The 20,019-nt window shown below is 36.5% G+C and overlaps 1 protein-coding gene across 1 annotated transcript in view; it reads left to right on the forward strand.

The window, feature by feature from the left end:
- The window catches only part of LOC118835520 (NACHT, LRR and PYD domains-containing protein 12-like), a 54,461-nt gene that overhangs the window by 15,717 nt on the left and 18,725 nt on the right, over positions 1-20,019 (forward strand). Inside the window, exons 4-5 of the mRNA XM_036742710.1 lie at positions 3,137-3,307; positions 14,645-14,803. Coding sequence (XP_036598605.1) covers positions 3,137-3,307; positions 14,645-14,803 — 330 coding nt within the window. The remainder of the gene's footprint in view (positions 1-3,136; positions 3,308-14,644; positions 14,804-20,019) is intronic.

Genomic DNA, 20,019 nt, shown 5'->3' on the forward strand with positions numbered 1-20,019 from the left:
ACTGTGACTTCAGGAAGGTGATGCTATGACCTGCAAAGTGAGGATTTGAGTGAAGAAGGGCTGAGCAAAATCACCAGTCTCACTTTCTCTTCCAGAGTCATCTGGGATGAGTGGCCAGATATGGTTCAAGGACTGTGGAGACAGCACCCTGAGGAAAGGAAAGAGCCCTACAAGAACAGGACAACTAGGTACCTGGACAAGGAGCTATTGAGGATAGGAACAATTCCGAAAAAAGCAGCCCAACAACTGGTCACCCCCAAAAGGGGCTAACAAGGCTCCCTGAGGAGAGGAACAACACCTACAAAAGCAGCAGAAAAACTGACCACCCAGAAAAGGCGCTACCCAGGCTCATTTTGGGGGAGACAGTGTTTCTGGGCAATCATTCATTAATTCATTGTTTTGGCTATTTTGACAATAGCCTTGTGACCCTGTCACCATCTACAAATCAATTCATGCCCATCTCAGTTTCATCATTTGTAAAATGGGGATGATAACTCCTACCTTCCAGGGTTGTGAGGATAAAGAAGATAATATTTGTAAAGTATTTTGTGGACCTTAAAACACTATATAAATACTATATCTATTTATTGATATTAAGAGCAAGGGAAAGGAATAGCTCCCATTGTTTGAAAGGCATATGGTGCAATGAAGCAGGTGTAAGGGGTTTGGGGGGGCAGCTTTCTAGGAGCTCCAGAGCTGGGAACAGAAGAGGAGCTTCTGTATAAAGGTAGACAGAACTCCATGTTCTTCCTGAGCTTTGGATTAGGTAGAAAAGTTGGGGGTGCCGAGTGAGTCAGAGCTGAATGGCCTCCCCATTCCTGGTTTTGAGTTTAAATTACTTAATGCCAGATACAGGACTTTCTCTCACAAGTTCTGGAGGTATGAGAAGTCTGGAAGGGTATTGAGGCTCAAATCTTAGTCAGTTACAATTCTCAGTTGGGCAGAGAGGAATGAGGTCAATTTCCACAGAACAAAGACCGAGTTTTGGAAAGTAACTTGAGAGGCAAGACTGGGGTAAGAGTATCTCTGGCTATATTGGTGTTGGAGGGAGAAGAGTGTATGTACAGATGAAAAGAATACAGTAAGGACCAGGCTAAGTAACACATTCACCGAACAAGATTGGATCCTAGGATGGAGGCTCTGTTTTCCTTTCACTAATTTTTGTGACCTTGGATGAGTTAATCTCTTCTCATCTCATTTATCTTTTTGGAGGAATGTTTCCAATGTTTCTCTTATTGAAGAGCTGATGGGTTTTTTATTGGTAATTAGGCTTTGATGTGCAGGTTATGTCACCTTCAGCTGAATCTTGAATTTTTTGCTCTTTGGATCACATGATTCCTTTCCTTTTTGCATTTTTTGTGAGTCCTTATTAGTCTTGTGATATTAAGATTTCATTTCCTTTGTAATTCAAGGTCTTAGTCTTGGTTATTTGCAGAGTTTTTTGTTGTTGTTGTTTTTGCATTTTTTGGCGTTGCACTTGTTAAACTTAACCAGTTTACACTTTGGAGTTTTCATCATAGGGTTTTTTTCTGGAAGTTATCTACAGAGTTTTTTATTGGTACTTTGTTTTCTCTCTTCTCAACTGAGTACTTTTATTATGTTTTTCCTTGTATTTTGACCTGTGTTCTTCTAGGAGCCTATAAACCTGAAATTGTCTCTACTTGTGCCACCTTTGAGATCAAAATGTTTTGCTTCTACATAAATCGTGGTTTCTTTTAATGTTATCGCATTTTTTATGCTCTTCTTTCAGATTGTCCTCAATTTCTTTATATTTGCATTACTAATCAGTTGTTTTTCCTTTTACTTCTTTGAAGAATCTGATGAGTGGATTCAACTTTTTCCTTTTTGACAATTATTTCTGCTGTGCAAAGCATAATTTTTTTTCATCATTCTTATGTCTCTCTTGAACCATTAACATTCTACTGTGTTTCCATCCTCTCTTAGTAATCCACAGGATCCTCTGCCCCATTAAGAGTTTGTTCCATTTCTTTTGTCATAATTTAAATTCGGGTACCTTTGGACTCATTTAGATGTTCTGGTGCTTATCTTCATTTCTGTCTTAATATCATCTGTCTTGCTCTAACTGCTCATGCTTAAGGTTTCTGAGTTTCTTCCTCTTAAGCTCTTTGATTTCAGTCTTGTCTTATATTCATCTATCACTTTCTGACTCCTTTATCTTTGATGTCAGATTTCATTTATTAGCTATCAACTATGGGCAGAGCATTAGGTTAGACTCTGGAGATACAAAGGAAAAAGCTCACAAGGAGATTGAATTCTATACTTTTGATATCCTTGGGCTCCTTGTACATTACTCCTCTCTAAAATGCTTTTTAAATCCTGAGAACCTTCTCCGAGGGGCATATCTAGGAAAGTGGGATGCCCAGTGTGACATCCAACTCTCAAATATAAAGATGTCGTAGAAGGGGAAAAGAATAAAAAAATGAAACCTGAGCAGTGGTGGCAGAAGTTTAGAAAAATAGTTTTTTTTTTACCCCTTTATCTTTTTCAAAGTTAAGGTTATAGGCTGAATACATTAATAGAAGCCTTAGGAATTTAATTAATCTCTCAGCATCACCTGGGGATGCCATCTCCTTTCTACTGGAATTCCCTGGGAGTTGCTGTCCATCCTTTTAACCCCATAGCAGTTCCCTATTACAGATTCTCCAATGACTGTGCCCTAGAGAGAGCTCTTGTTATAATTAGGTTCCCTCACTTCCTGAAAGACTGAGTCAATCATTATAAATTTTGGGCTTCTTAGCATTTTAGATATTTAGAGATCTTCTTCTCCTTTCTTAGGTCAGGTTTCTTCATCCTCCACCCAACCTAACTGATCTAGACATTGATGTCAGCATGGCCACTGAGCATACGGGGGTTGAAGTAAGAAGGACAAAGGGAAAAGGTGGTAAGGAGGAGGCTGATGGAATTGGCAGTATCTAGTACTTGGATTTGTCTCACATGCACTGGCCTTCAGAGTCCCTAGCATCTAACCCCACCTGTTCTCTGCCTGAGAATTGCTGGAATTTGATATACGACCTTTACATTTTTCCATATAAATATGCACGCACATTAATATCAGGAGGCAACTTGATTGCCGCTGATAAGCACAGTAAAGTTCTCCTCTCATTTCTTCCTGTAGTTCTTCTACTTCTGATGTACCTGATGGTATTTGGCAAGATTTCTTCTTTGTGGTCAAGAACAATCAGAACCTGAAGGAGCTCACGCTGTTTTGCTCTTCATTTGTTAGTGCATGCGTGGACAACCTTTGTGTGGGACTAAGAAATTCAAACTCTAAACTGGAAACACTTAGGTAAGTATAAGCTGGTCCCATATCTGGGGTGTCTGCCTGTGTGGGATCTGAGGAAGATGTGAAAAATAAGGTCCTAGGAGGAAAAGAAGGGATAGACCAGAATCCAAATGAGTAGAAAAGTAGGACAGTGAAAAGAAGAGTGGGGAAGAAGAAAGAGGGCAAAGGGACATATGGTCCTTCTCACCACTATTATTTGATCTTGTTCTAGAAATATTAGTTATAACAATAAGAAATGAAAATGAAATTGTGGATATGCATATTAGTAAAGAGAAGCCAAAATTATCTCTACTTACAGATGCCATGATGGTATACTAATAAAACCCCAGAGAATCAGTGAAGAAACTAATTGATAATAGGGTCATAGATTTAGAGCTGGAAAGGACTTTGGAGACCACCTAGTCCAACTCTCTGAATTTATAGATGAAAAAGTTAGGCTCACTGACATTAAGTGACTCACCGAAGGTCACACAGGTAGAAATAAGGTAGCAGGATTCAAAATTTATATCCCTGCACATAATGAACAAATCATGTATTTCTGTACAGTACCAACAAGAACCAGGAAGGAATGATGATAAAAAAGATCTTTGTATCCAACTTTGGTCTCTTGAGCTATTGCCTTACATCACTAATTAATTGTTGGACATTTCAAACTGGATATCCCTTAGTCATCTTAGATTCAACTTGCATAGATAGGCCACTGGACTTGGAGTCAGGAAGACCTGGGTTCCTTTTTTGTCTGAAACAGAACCCTGGATGAGTCATTTAACTTCCCTTTCCTCAGTTTCCTCATCTGTAAAGTGAGGGGGATAGACTCCAAGGTCTTTTCCTGATCTAAATTTTCAGAATTCATTAATTCTCTCCTCTAGTACTCACTCCTCTTCCCACAGTCTCTTTTTCTGTTAAGGAAACCATCATTTTCCCAGGTATGCAAGTTTGCAATCTTGGGGCTATCTTCAGTTCTTCATTCTTCCTCATCTCCTTTATTCAATCAATTACTAGGTCTTAATTGATGCTACTTCCACATTTTCTCTCATATCCTTCCCCTCTTCTCCACCCACATATCTACTGTCCCAATTGAAGCCCTTACCAACTGTCACTTCAGTTACTGAAATTGCCTCCAAGGTGGTCTCCCTGCCTTGTATGTATGTGTGTATTCATATGTGTTTATGCATATTTTTATATATTTGTGTATATGTACATGATAGGATGTGTATATATACTCATATATATCCACATATACACATAAGTGAGTATATATTTGTGTGCATATATATCTATATCAATATATATATATATATATTAGTATGAGTATATATCTATGTATGTACCTATATATAAGCATACACACATACACACACACTTTAGATGTTTTCGGCTTTTCATTATTTGAATGAAATTTTGATCCATCCACAAGCATTTATTAAACACCTGCTTTTTACTAGGCACTGTGCAAGGTGCCAGAGATGAAATCATAAGAATGAAATATTCTATGCCTTTAAAGATCTTATTTTCTGTCTGTCTGGTGTTTACATGGGTATAGATAGACTATCTGTAGAAGCTGTTTCATTTTTGTTTTTAGCACATTGTTTTGTATTTAGCACATTTCCTGGTACTTAATGAATGCTTGTTGAGTCATGAAATTCCATCCAAAGTGACAAAAAACAGATAATATCTGGGAGTTAACCAGGAAGAAGCATAAGGTTTATATAACTTTTATTTTTTACAAAAGGAAAGGTAGACATAAAAAATTGTAGAATCAAATGGTAATGTTCTTTTAATTTATAGGTTTAGTGTTGTGTGAATCAAGCTATCAAGGAAGTATTTTATAGAATCAGATAAAATAATGATGAAATTCGTTGGGATAATGTAAAGGTCCAGTCTCAAGGGAAATAATCAGAGAACATATAAATAAAGGCCATTATCAGATCTCAGACTCTATATTATAAAGCAACAGACATCAAATGTATTTGGTAGTGGTTAAAACAGAAGAGTAGATAAAGAAAAAGTCCAAGATAAAGAATAAACCTTTTAAAACAAATATCTTATGTTGAGTAAACCCAAGAATATGATTTACAAGGGGAGTGATTCTCTTTTTGAGAAGTCCAACCATGAAAACTAGAATGCAGTTTGGTAGAAATTCTGTTTCAATTTTCATACTGTGTACCATGGTAAGGTCAAAATGAATTAGGTGGGCTAAATATAAAAATTCACTCTATAAAAATAATGAGATGAGAACAAGATCTGGTACCTTTCATAATTATGAGTAGGGGAAATCTGTTAAATAAGAGTGAGAAAAATTATAAAATATAAAGAATATAGTTCACTACTTCTTCCTTTCCCAATCCTGTGGAAAATTGGATTCTACTCCTATAACTCTCCTTGACATTGATAATGAAGCTCTGGCATTATTTTACTTTGTCCCAGGCCTACCCAACACTTATTACCTATCTCCACCCAGGCCACCCACTCCAGACAATTATATTTCAACCCGTACCCCCCTTTCTATCTCTCCTTTATGTGTTGTTTTCCCCTATTAAAGTGTATGATTTTTGAAGGGAGTGACTAGTTTGTTTTTATTTGTTTGCTAGCACTTAGCATAATTCTGACTGTCTAATAAGCCCTTAAATATCTTATCTGTCTGTCTCCCTACATATCAAAATAAAAGGAAGAAAAAAGGAATAGAAAATATTTCATGAAATATCAATGATACATGTCTGATATCTCAAATTTATATGTAATTAACACAAGAAATAAATGGGTCAGTAGATAGGAAGAAAAGAATGGTAAAGAATAAGTGGCCACATGAAAACTTGATCCAAATCACTAATAGTAAGAGAAATATAAATTAAAACTACCCAGGCTTAATTTTTTTTTACTATGAATATTTGTAAAGATGACAAAAAATGACAACTGTCAATCTTGGAGATACTTTGTGAATGTAGGAACGCTAATGCTCAGTTGGCAGGATGGCGAATTGGTACAACTATCCTTGGTATCCATATAGAACTATGCCAAAAAAATCAGAAATCGTCCATGTCTAATAGCCACTGCTTTGGCCAATTATATATTAATCAACTGATAATTTAGAGGTAAGACAGGAATATTTGCAAACATACAAGATGGCCAGATTAACAAAAATAAACAATTTCTTTTTTTTTAATTCACGATTTCTTTTTCAAATATTTATTTATTTATTCATTTTTAGTTTTCAACATTCACTTCTATAAGATTTTGCTTTCTAAATTTTCTCTGCCTCCCTCAGCTCTCCCTCCTGAAGATGTCACACAATCTGATATGGGCTCTACTTGTACAATCATATTAAACACATTTACACATTAGTCATATTGTAAAGAAGGATTAGAACCAAAGAGAAAAACCATGAGAAAGAAGAAACAAAAAAATAAGAGAGAGAAAATGGTATGCTTTGATCTGTATTCAGACTCCATAGTTCTTTCTCTGGATGTGGATAGCATTTTTCCATCAAGAGTCTTTTTAGAATTGTCTTAGATGCTTATATTGCTGAGATTTAATTCAATCAAAGCTGGTTATTGCATAGCGTTGCTGTTACTGTGTACAATGTTCTCCTGGTTCTGCTCACTTCACTTAGTATCAGTTCATGTAAGTTTTTTTCAAGTTTTTCTGAAGTTCATCTGCTCATCATTTCTTAAGAACAATAATATTCCATTACATTCATATTCCACAACTTGTTCAGCCATTTTCCAATTGATGGACATTCCATCAATATCCAATTCTTGGCCTCCAGAAAAAGAATTCATATAAATATTTTTGTACATGTGCATCCTTTTTCCCATTTTTATGATCTCTTTGGGACAGAGGCCTGGAAGTGGTATTGCTGGGTCAAAGTATATGTAGAAATTTATAGCTTTTTAGGCGTAGTTCCAAATTGCACTCCAGAAAGGTTGGATCAATTCACAACTCCACCAACAATGCAGAAGTCTTTCAATTTTTCCACATCTCTTCCACCGTTTATCATTTTCCTGTTTTGTAATGTTAGACAATCTGATGGATATGATGTGGTTCCTCAAAGTTCTTTTAATTTGCATTTCTCTAATCAATAGTGATTTAGAGAATTTTTTCACATGATTGTAGATAGCTTTATTTTCTTCCTCTGAAAACTGCCTGTTCATATCTTTTGAGCATTTATCAGTTGGGTAATGAATTGTGTTCTTAGAAATTTGACTCATTCCTTTGTAGATTTTAGGAATGAGGCCTTTATCAAAGACATTGGCTATAAAAATTGTTTCCCGTCTTTCTGTTTCCCTTCTCATCTTGGTTGCATTGACTTTGTGCAAAAACTTTTCAATTTAACGTAATCAAAATTATCCATTTTTCATTTCATAATGTTCTCCATCTCCCGTTTGGTCCTAAATTCTTCCATTCTCCACAGTTCTGACAGGTAAACTATTCCTTCCTCTCCTCATTTTCTTATTGTCTCACCCTTCACATCTAAATCATGTACCCATTTTGACCTTATCTTGGTATACGATGTAAGATCTTGGTCTATTCCTAGTTTTGGCCATGACATTTTCCATTTTTTCCAACAGTTTTTGTTAAATAGCGAATTCTTACTGCAATAGCTAGGCTGTCTGGGTTTATGAAACAGTACATTACTATAGTCATTGCCTACTGTGTCTTATATACCTAACCAATTCCAATGATCTATCACTCTTTTTCTTAGCCAGTAAGACCCATAAGGATATACCCCCTTTCAGACAATTACCAAGTTTTTAAAAACTCATCCTAATTCACATTTCCTTCCTCATATTCCATTGATCAGGCATTCCAGGGTTCACATCCTATCTGAAAACACATAACCCTACCACCATGTAGGTCTACACCCTTGCTTCATTCTCTCATTTCCACATTTCAATTCCCTCCACCATTTTCATCTTCATTTTCTTTATACTTTATTTTATAAATATTTGTACTCTCCTTCCAGTTTGTCTGCATCATCCATAGGATGTGAAAGGAATTTTCTCAATTGCTAAGAGAATTTACAAAAGCTGTGATTTGTAGGTTCTGCCCAAGATATCCATAAGAAGTCCCATTATCTAAGACAGCATCTGGATTAATGGGCCTCTTCCTTGGTGAGCCATATCTAGTCTGGCAGTTCTTTTGATACACAGGAAAAAGGTGTTCTCACAACAAAAGAACAGGAGTCCCCTTTTAGAAATATTGACTAATAGGTGGCCAATATCCCCCCACTACTCCCCTCTACAAGGAGTTTTGTCTTTTACAATAGCCATCAGTATGACCCCAAATTACGTTTCATATAATTTCTGTGGAAACAAAATTCAGTCATCCCTTACAGTATCAGCATCACATTTGTATCACAGAAAGAGTTTCTTAGGACTCTTTCTCTGTGTATTTTTGCAATAGTTTATATGGTATTGTAAGTAATTGTTCTTTAAATGTTTAGTAGAATTCAATTGGGAATGCATCTGGCTCTGGAGATTTTTTCTGAGGGAGTCCATTGTGTCAGAAATACCAAGAATTTCATCTGGCCATGAGTGAATTTAGAAAAAAAAAGATTTTTATTTCACATCATTATTTGACTGGTGACTTGGCCTCTAAACCTGTCCCAAGCACACTTAAACTAGGTACAAATCTCTTTCATCCAGATTTGAATTTTGTGCCTTGAACCCCATTGGACAGCATTTCAGTGCTCACTAAACCCCACCCCTTGATTACATCTTTTCATTTCCACATTTCGATACCCCCTTCCCTTCTCATCCACATACACTTTATTCTTTATATTTTTAATTTCCTTTCCTTTTGTCTGCATCAAATAGCATGAGAAAGGATCCCTCTCAATTGCTAAAGAGAATTGACCAAAGCATGAGTTTGAAGATTCAAACTCAGGATATCAGTGATAAAAGACCCATTATCTAATACCTAGTCTGGATTTAATGGGCTTTATCCTTTTGTGATTGACACCTGGCCTGGCAGTTCTTTTGAGATACAGGAAAAGGCCTCCAAGAGTGCCTTTTAGATATGCTGATTTATCTAGTGGCCAAACTCCTACAATTGACTACCACTATGGCTTCAAATCATATTTTCATATAATCTCTATGGAAACAAAATTCAAACATACGCCACAATTGATGGCTTGTTCAATTTCTTTTTTTTTGAAATGGGGTTATTTAAGTATCTTATTTCTTCTTGTGTTTATCTGGGCAATTTATATTTTTGTAAGTATTCATCCATTCCACTAAGATTGTCAGATTTATTGGCATACAGTTGGGCAAAATAGCTCCTGATTATTCTTTCAGTTTCCTCTTCAGTGGTGGTGAATTCACCCTTGTCATTTTTGATACTGGTAATTTGGTTTTCTTCTTTTTTTAATCAAATGAACCAAAGGTTTATCTATTTCATTTTTTTTTCATAAAACCAATTCTTAGTTTTGTTTATTAGCTAAATAGTTTCCTTAATTTCAATTTTATTAATCATTGTTTGGATTTTCAGAATTTCAAATTTGGTATTTAATTGGGGATTTTTGATTTGTTCATTTTCCAGTGTTTTTACGTGCATGCCCAATCCTATCGTTTCCTCTTTCTCCATTTTATTCATGTAAGCATTTAGAGATATAAAATTTCCCCTAAGAACTGCTTTGGCTACATCCCATAAGTTTTGTTTTGTTTTCTCTTTATTGTCATTCTCTTCGATGAAGTTACAAATTGTTTCTGTGTTTTTTTTTGTTTGACCCACTCCTTTCAGATTAGATTGTTTAGTTTCCAATAAATCTTTATTCTATCTTTCCATGGCCCTTTATTACATGTAATTTTTATTGCATCATGATCTGGAAAAGATGCATTTAATATTTCTACCTTTTGCATTGGATTGTGAGGTTTTTATGCCATAATACATGTTCACATTTTTTGTTTGTGCCATGTACTGCTGAGAAAAAGGTGTATTCTTTTCTATCTCCATTCAGTTTTCTCCAGAGGTCTACACTATTTAACTTTTCTAAAATTCTATTCACCCCCTTTACTTCTTTCTTGTTTATTTTGAGGCTAGATTTATCTAGTTCTGAGAAGAGGTCCCCTGCTAGTATAGTTTTGCTATCTATTTATTGCTCTAACTCCCTTAACTCCTCCTCTAAGAATCTGAATGCTGTACCACTTGTTGCATATATGTTTAGTGTTGATATTACTTCATTGCTTATGGTACATTTTAGCAGGATGTAGTTTCCTTCCTTATTTCGTTTAATTACACCTATTTTTTGCTTTTGCATTGTCTGAAATCAGAATTGCTACCTCTGGTTTTTTTAACTTGACTTGAAGAACAATATATTTTTTCCACTGTTTTACCTTTACTCTATGAGTATCTCTCTTCTTCAAATGTGTTTCTTGCAAACAACATATTGTAGAATTATGTTTTTTTTTATTCATTATGCTATCCACTTCTGCTTTATGGAGAGAGTTCATTCAATTCACTTTCAAAATTATGATTGCTGTGTCTTTCTCTCCATCCTATTTTCCCACCTGTTTATGCTTTTCTTTCTCCTTTTTCCCTTTTCCTTCTCACTAGTGTTTCGATTCTGACCACCACTTCCCTTAGTCAGCCTCCCTCGCTTTTCTTTCCCCTTTCCTCTGTTACTTCCTATAGGTTAAGTCTCTGTCTCTGTATACCCCTTCTAAGTGTTGTAATGAAGATATAGTTCTCAAGAGTTAAAAGTATCCATTTCCCATGTAAGGATGTAAACATTTTGCCCTTTTTGAACAGCATATTTTTCCTTTCCTGTTTACCTTTTTATGCCTCTCTGGAATCTTGTATTTGAAGATCTAATTTTCTGTTGAGCTCTGGTCTTTTCATCAGGAAGTCATGGAAGTCCTCTATTTCCTTGAATATCCATCTCCTCCCTTGAAAGATTATGCTTAATTTTGCTGGGTACTTGATCCTTGGTTGTAATCAGAGCTCCTTTGACTTCTGGAATATTATATTCAAAGCCCTCTGATCATTTAATGTGGGTCCTGTGTAACCCTGACTGTGGTTCCATGATATTTAAATTATTTCTTTCTGCTGCTTGCAGTATTTTCTCCTTGACCTGATAATTCTGGAATTTGGCTACAAGAAATTGCAAAAATCGTAAATGCGCTTCTGAAGGAAAACAAAACTGTAGGACCTCAGGGATATACTAGTGAAATTCATCGGTCATTCACAGAACAATTAATTCAAATAATATATAAAATGTTTGCAGTAATAAGACAAAGCATCCTTCCATTATCTTTCTCTGATGAAAATAAGATCTTGATAAGTAAACGAGGGAGTAACAAAGCAGAGAAAGCAATCTAAAGACATTAACCCTAATGAACATTGATAGAAATATGATAAATATTATTCCTATGGCTATCACAATATCATAAGATCATGCACTATGACCAGAGTTATTTTCGCATGTGGAAGATCATAAATATAATAAACCATGTTAATAATACAGATAGTAAAAATCACATTATAATATATGTTGATGCTGAAAAACCTTTGAGTAAATCGAGTAATCTTTTTTTTTATTAAAAATTCTAGAAATCATAGGAATCAATGGACTTTTGCTTAATATAGCAAACTGTCTTTAAATCAAAGAACTAACATTATATACAAGGGAAGATTCCATTCCAGTAAGATCAGAGGCAAAACAAGAATGTCTGTTATCACTGCTGCCATTATGTATAGGGTTAGAAATGCTAGATAGAGCCATAAGAAAAGATCTAGCAAGAAGGAGCATAGGTAAAGAGAAAATAAAATTATCCCTTATGTAGATGATAAGATTGTGTACTTGTAGAACTATACAAAGTAGTTTGATCACTAGAGAGTCATAAACTAATTGAAATAATAACTTGTGCAAAGTTGAATATATAAGATAAAATCACACAAATGATTATCATTCCTCTACATGACCAACCAGATATGTAGGAATAGCTAAAATGAAAGTATATTCAAATCAATTCAGAAGCTATAATATATTTTAAAGTGTGTCTACTAAGCTCCACCAAGAGACACTATGAATCTCAGTATAAAACACTCTTTTTTGAAATTATGGCAGACCTAAATAATTGGAAAATTATTGATATTTCTCGTTGGTAAGTCAGACCAATATATATGAAAATGGCATTACTACAAAAATTAATCTTATTCAGTGCCATGTAATACAGGTTTCCAAAAGAATATTTTTAGAGATGTAGAAAAAAACCTGGATAGTAATCAAGTGGCAGAAATTAGATTGAGACCAAAACATCACACCATATGGCACGATAAGCTCCATGTGAATATGGACCTCAATATAAATGTTCACCTCCTATGTCAAAGGAGTAAGGAAGAAATTACCTTTCAGATCTATGGAGAGATGAAAATTCATGACTAAACAAGTGAGAAAGCATCATGCAAGAAAAAATTGACAATTTTAATTATCTGAAATTAAAACCTTAAAACTTTCAAAGGCGAAGAGGTTACTGGAAAAAAAATATTTGCATCAAGTTTCTCTGATAAAGTTCTCAAGCTCATAATAAATAAGGAATTGTTTCAAATTTATGTGAGTAATAACCATTCCTCAATAAATTAATGGTAAAAGATATGAACAAGGGTTTTTTCAAAGAAAGAAGTTATCAAATCTCATGAAATAATGGTTGAAATAAGTGAAAGTAAAAATGAAAAATGAGTGTAAAAATGCTATAAATCACAACTAATTAAAAAATGAAAATTAAAGCAACTTTGAGGTTCTACCTCATACCTATCAGACTGGTAAAGATGGAAAAGGAAGAAAATGACAAATATTATAAGGGATGTGTAAAACAGGTACACCAGAGGGCCTTTGGAGAAGCTGTCACTGGTCCAGTCATTCTGGAAAACAGTCTGAAACTACACGCAGAAGGACCCTTAAATGTGCACAGTCTTTGACTCCTCTATTCTACTACTGGGACTATACTAAAAAAATCATAGAAAAAGAAAAGGGATCTATATATATCCAAAAATGTTTAGAGCAGCTCTTTTTCTTATAGCCAAAAATTGGATATTAAAGCGTCCTTTAGTTGGGAAATAGATAAATAAATCGTAGTGTATCAATCTAATGGAGTTCTATTGTGACATAACAAATAATGACATGGACAGTTTCAGAGGTTATTGGGAAGGCCTTTGTGAGCGAATGGAAAGCAAAATGAGCAGAACTAGGAAGACAATTTCTACAATGAGGACATTATAGAGAAAGCAACTGAAACATGAGTCCAAGAGAATAAAGATGAAATATGCCCCTCATCTCCTGATGGAGAGGTGATATATATAATTTGGATGTAGCCAATATGATGATCGTTTGAATAAATGAATATATCACATTTTGTCAGGATATGGAGCTATGTATTAAGGGGATTATTGGTATGGGAGTTGCTTTTTTCTTTGCTCCTTTGGTGGGGGCCTAGGGACATGGTGGAAGCAGCAGCTAAATAAAGTAGGTAGCCATAAATTAGAGAATAGGTAAAGACATTTTCACATATGTGCATAAAGGAATGTCACTTCATATATCAAATGATGACTATAAAGACTACATAGCAAAATGGGAAGAATTAACTCAAGTAATGCAGAAGAAAGTAAACAAAGTAGGACAACTACATATACATTGATTTCAACAATATAAATGGACAAAAAATCAAAACTGAATCTTGTGATATTATAGTGATCAAGTATTGCCCCAAATAAAAGATATAAGAATATACCTTCCTCTCTTCATTGTGGAAGAGGGAAGACTGTGGATGTGTAATCCATATAATATCAGATTTACCTCATATGTTAGCTGATTTTCCTAATTTTTTTTTCTTTTTTCAGTCTTTATTATAAGGAATGGTTGTAGGAGTAGGAGATGAGGAGACATATGTGGAAATGAAAGTGTTGTAAAAATGAGGGCTACCAGTGGAAATTTTTTTTTCAAAATAAAAAGATTTACATGAATTATGTCCAGCCTGGCTCATGCTGCAGTGATGAGAATGCCAAAGATACTGAGTGTTCTTGTGAAGAAAGAGGAGCTGAAATGAATTCTTCTATCCTTCCCACATTATTATTCCTAATAATCCCTAATCAGCATCTACTTCTTTCTTCCTTTCTTCACTTTCAGTGGCCACATTATTGACCCGATGTAACACAAGCCTGAGGATCAGAACAAGATGAATGGGCTCAGTTTTTAAGGAAATTGAACATTTAGCATGGAACGTGGGTGTCAGAGGATTGTGGATATAAAGGAATGGTGACTGTGCCCTCCTTTCCAGAAAGAGAAGAAGTATATCCCAAAGAAAGAAATGATTCATTTAATCTGTGGTTGTATGTCTCCTACAGGCTGGAAGGCTTCAAGGTAACTTATTCCTGTTGTCAGTGTCTCTTCTCCGTTCCCAGTTTGAAAAGCCTGCACTTGCGTAATACTTTCTTTGAGGATGATGGGAAGAAGTTGCCGTGTGAGACCTTGGGAACAAAGAAGTCTCAGCTAGAGACACTAAGGTAAGTCCGTATAAATGTCCTCTCTTTAGAGCCTCCTGACCATTAGGGCCATAAGTTTAAACTAACCAGGAAGAACAACACTGATTTGGGGAGAGTGACTGCAAGCTGCCTTTCTGAGATCAGGGGAGCGCTTTACCCACTCTTATTGCTCTAGGGAATTTTGCCCAATAGAGCCTTCTCTTCACCAGGCTTTTGAGGCCAGTTTATTCAGGGGAGTTCCCCCTTCCTCTGATATCCCATTGAAACTTCTCTGACCTTCCCTTGATCTATCCCCTACAGTCATAGCATGGAACTGCAGCTGCAGCACAGGGCCACATCAGGTCAGCACAGGTATGCTTGGCATCCCTCAATAGTGGAAGGTCCTTCAGTCTCCTCCTGCTCAGCCTGTAGTCTCCACACTGGCTGTGAGGTGAAAGTTGCTGAGGCTGAGGCTGCGGGTGCCTCCCTGCCCTGCTACCCCCAGGGCTTGTTTGTTGATTCAGTGGAGTGGGCCAGGATGTGTTTGCCCTGCACTCACACCAAACCTACATTCCTAGAGGTGGAGTCTTTCCTGGGCTCTTCTCACAAGATATTAGGAGGACAACTGCTTTACCTTGACTTTTCTTTATTTCTGCTTCTCAACATTAACTCTGAAGCTATGCTCAGTCTTTTTTTTGTGGAGGAAATTTGGAAAGCCTCAGGTTTTGTGACCTACCCTACCATCTTCCCCAAATCCTCTGCATAGTCTGTTTCTTACGGTGCCATAATATTCCATCATATTCATCTACTACAACTTGTTCAGCCATTCCATATTCAATGGTACCCATTGGTCTTCCAGTTTTTTTGCTATCAAAAAATTCTACATTAACATTTTGTTTTATATGACCTTTCTTTCTGTCGTCGACATCCTTGCCTTATGTGCTCAGTAGTAAGAGATCAAATTTTGAGCTTATTGATTTTGTGGGACATAATTTCAATTTTTTCCAGAACAGTTAGACTAATTCATAGGTATACCAAGGGTTTATTTGTATTCCTGGCTTTCCACATCCTTTCTAGCATTGACCATTTACATTTTTAACGTCTTTGACAATTTTCTGGGTGTAAGGTGAAGCTCAGAAATGTTTTAGTTTGCGTTTCTCTTATTAGTGATTTTGACCATTTTTAGTGTGCTTTTCTTCCCAAAACAGCTTCTTCCTATCCTTTGACTTTTCTGTTAGAGGAAGGCTTGCAGTTTTTTTCATTCTTTGCTTTAGGTTTTTCACTCTCCACCCTTGAACCTCATTTCAGAGTTCAGGATTTGTGACTTCCTCCTTAGATCCTTTATCTCCTTTGTCTTTCATTTGAAGCACTTTCTCCCTTCCTGCAAAGAACAGTTCATATTTTTCTTTTAACCTGGGAAGCAGCAAGGTTTTCTCTTAGCACTTCCCTTCGCTCCACTAGGAATGTAGCCAGCCTACATCTTGTTGCTCTGTAGCTGTCACTTAGGCATGCTCTCTAGATCATTGGAAACTTCACCCCTCCTCTCTATGTTTCCTTGATCTGAGATCCTCAGTTCACTGTCACTTTATGGTTACTGCCAGGGCAGACTACCTAGTAGTCTCTTGTGAATACGAAGGGCTTAAGTCCTTGGGTTCTTGAGTAACAGTTTGGCTTTCAGGAGCCTTTCTTACCTTTTTCTGGGTTTTACTCACCTTTTCTTATCATTCAATGCAGTGTTATGATTTATTTTTGTGGTTGTCTTAGTAATCTGTCACTTGAAGGTTCTTTCTAAGTCTCTAATGCAAGTGAGAGCTACCCTGAGTTGTTTTTTGTGAGAAAATCTTATGTATAATTTGACTTCCAGCCACTTCTCACTTCTTGCCCTGTTGTCTAAACTTCAGGCTCTTTCTGCACACATCTATACACGTGAATTGTCAATATACATACACATAATATTTCCTTAGGCAAATGCAAACAGTCTTGGGTATTATTACCTAAAAAGCAGAAGTGGAATTCATCTCTTTCTTCAATATTCTTCATTAAAAAACAACTTAATCACAATTAACCAGATTGCATATTTTTCCCCTGAACTTATGTGTTTGACAAAGGATGACCTTTGAAGTTAAATCAGAATGGAGGGGAATGAGCAGTAGCTTTGGAAAACTGTATTTTCTTTGTCATTTATAATTTATTTTATTTTTCATTTTTGCCTTTACATAACATATATTTGCCAACATATGCCTATAATTCACCTTCCCTCTTTCACAGAGTTGTGTCATATTTTCTTTTTTTTCTTTTTCTTTTTTTTATTTAATGTATTTAGTTTTCAGCATTGATTTTCCCAAAAGTTTGAATTACAAATTTTCTCGCCATTTCTAACCACCCCCCCACTCCAAGATGGCATATATTCTGGTTGCCCTGTTCCGCAGTCAGCCCTGCCTTCTGTCACCCCACTCCCCTCCCATCCCCTTTTCCCTTTCTTTCTTGTAGGGCAAGATAAATTTCTATGCCCCATTGCCTGCGTATCTTATTTTCTAGTTGCATGCAAAAACTTTTTTTTTGTTTTTGAACATCTGTTTTTAAAACTTTGAGTTCTAAATTCTCTCCCCTCTTCCCTTCCCACCCACCCTCTCTAAGAAGTCAAGCAATTCAACATAGACCACATTCATATCATTATGTATAAGCCTTCCACAATGCTCATGTTGTGAAAGACTCACTATATTTTGCTCCTTCCTAACCTATCCCCCTTTATTGAATTTTCTCCCTTGACCCTGTGCCCTTTCGAAAGTGTTTGTTTTTGATTACCTCCACCCCAATATGCTCTCCCTTCCATCATCCCCCCTTTTTTACCTTCTTCTTCTTCCTTTTTTACTGTGGGGTAAGTTACCCAATTGAGTATGTATGGTATTCCTTCCTCAGGTCAAATCTGATGAGAGCAAGATTCACTCATTCCCCTCACCTGACTTCTCTTCCCTTCCTACAGAACTGCTTTTTCTTGCCACTTTTATGTGAGATAATTTACCCCATTCTATCTCTCCCTATCTCCCTCTCTCAATGTATTCCTCTCTCATTCCTTAATTTTATTTAATTTCTCTTAGATATCTTCCCTTCATCTTCAACTCACCCTGTGCCTGCTCTCTCTCTCTCTCTCTCTCTCTCTCTCTCTCTCTCTCTCCCTATATATATATATATATACACACATATATATGTAAATATATATACATACATACTCACATATACATCTGTATATATACATAAATATATATATATATATGTATATATATATATATATATATATATATATGAATATTCCCTTCAGCTACCCTAATACTGAGGTCTCATGAATCATACACATCATCTTTCTACGTAGGAATGTAAACAAAACAGTTCAACTTTAGTAAGTCCCTTGCAATTTCTTTTTCTTCATTACCACTTCCTGCTTCTCTTGATTCTTGTGTTTGAAAGTCAGATTTTCTATTCAGCTCTGGTCTTTTCACTGAGAAAACTTGAAAGTCCTCTATTTTATTGAAAGTCCATATTTTGCCTTAGAGCATGATACTCAGTTTTGCTGGGTACATGATTCTTGGTTTTAATCCTAGCTCCACTGACCTCTGGAATATCGTATTCCAAGCCCTTCGATCTTTTAATGTAGAAGCTCCTAGATCTGGGGTTATTCTGATTGTATTTCCACAACACTCAAATTGTTTTTTTCCTGGCTGCTTGTAGTATTTTCTCCTTGATCTGGGAGCTCTGGAATTTGGCAACAATATTCCTAGGAGATTTCATTTTGGGATCTACTTGAGGAGGCGATCAATGGATTCTTTCAATTTCTATTTTGCCCTGTGGCTCTAGAATATCAGGGCAGTTCTCCTTGATAATTTCTTGAAAGATGCTCTCTAGGCTCTTTTTTTGATCATAGGTTTCAGGTAGTCCAATAATTTTTAAATTATCTTTCCTGGATCTATTTTCCAGGTCAGTGGTTTTTCCAATGAGATATTTTACATTGTCTTCCATTTTTTCATTCCTTTGGTTCTGTTTTATAATATCTTGATTTCTCATCAAGTCACTAGCTTCCACTTGCTCCAATCTAATTTTAAGGTAGTGTTTTCTTCAGTGGTCTTTTGGACCTCCTTTTCCATTTGGCTAATTCTGCCTTTTAAGGCATTCTTCTCCGCATTGGCTTTTTGGAGCTCTTTTGACATTTGAGTTAGTCTATTTTTTAAGGTGTTGTTTTCTTCAGTGTATTTTTCAGCATTTTTTTGGGTCTCCTTTAGCAAGTCATTGACTTGTTTTTCATGGTGTTCTCACATCCTTCTCATTTCTCTTTCCAATTTTTCCTCTACTTCTCTAACTTGCTTTTCCAAATCCTTTTTGAGCTCTTCCATGGCCTGAGACCAGTTCCTGTTTTTCTTGGAGGCTTTTGTTGTAGGCTCTATGACTTTGTTGACTTCTTCTGGCTCTATGTTTTAGTCTTCTTTGTCACCAAAAAAGGATTCCAGAGTCTGAGACTGAATCTGGGTGCATTTTCGCTGCCTGGCCATATTCCAAACCAACTAACTTGACCCTTGAGTTTTTCAGTGGGGTATGACTGCTTGTAGACTAAAGAGTTCTATGTTCCAAGCTTGGGGGGATGCGCCAGCTCTGCCACACTAGCACTGCTCCTTCCCCAAGAACCCCCAACCTGGACTGGACTTAGATCTTCAGCAGGCTCTTCACTTCTGCTCTGATCCGCCACTTAATTCCTCCCACCAGGTGGGCCTGGGGCCGTAGGCAACTGCAGCTGTAGTTCTGTAGCTGCCCCACCTCCGCTGCCCCTGGGGTGGTAGACTAACCGCGAACTCCTTCCACTCCCGCAGCTTTTCCCAATAACCTTCTCTGTTGTCTTTGGTGTTTGTGGGTTGAGAAGTCTAGTAACTGCTGTAGCTCACTGATTAAGGGCTCTAGGGCATGCTCTGCCTGGCTCCTGGTCCAGTTGGTCCATGCCGCCTATGCTGGGCTCCGCTCCCCGCTCCATGCGGGATAGACCTAACCCAGAGACCATCCAGGCTGTCCTGGGCTGGAGCCCTGCTTCCCTCTGCTCTTTTGTGGGTTCTGTAATTCTAGAATTGGTTCAGAGCCATGTTTTATAGGATTTTGGAGGGACTCGGCAGGGAGCTCATGCTAGTCCCTGCTTTTCAGCCACCATCTTGGCTCTGCCATATTTTCTTAATTTTAGATATTTTAATCTAACTTTAATGAACACCAAAAAAGAGCATATT

This window comes from Trichosurus vulpecula, chromosome 2 (assembly GCF_011100635.1).
Source record: "Trichosurus vulpecula isolate mTriVul1 chromosome 2, mTriVul1.pri, whole genome shotgun sequence".
Taxonomy (NCBI): domain Eukaryota; kingdom Metazoa; phylum Chordata; class Mammalia; order Diprotodontia; family Phalangeridae; genus Trichosurus; species Trichosurus vulpecula.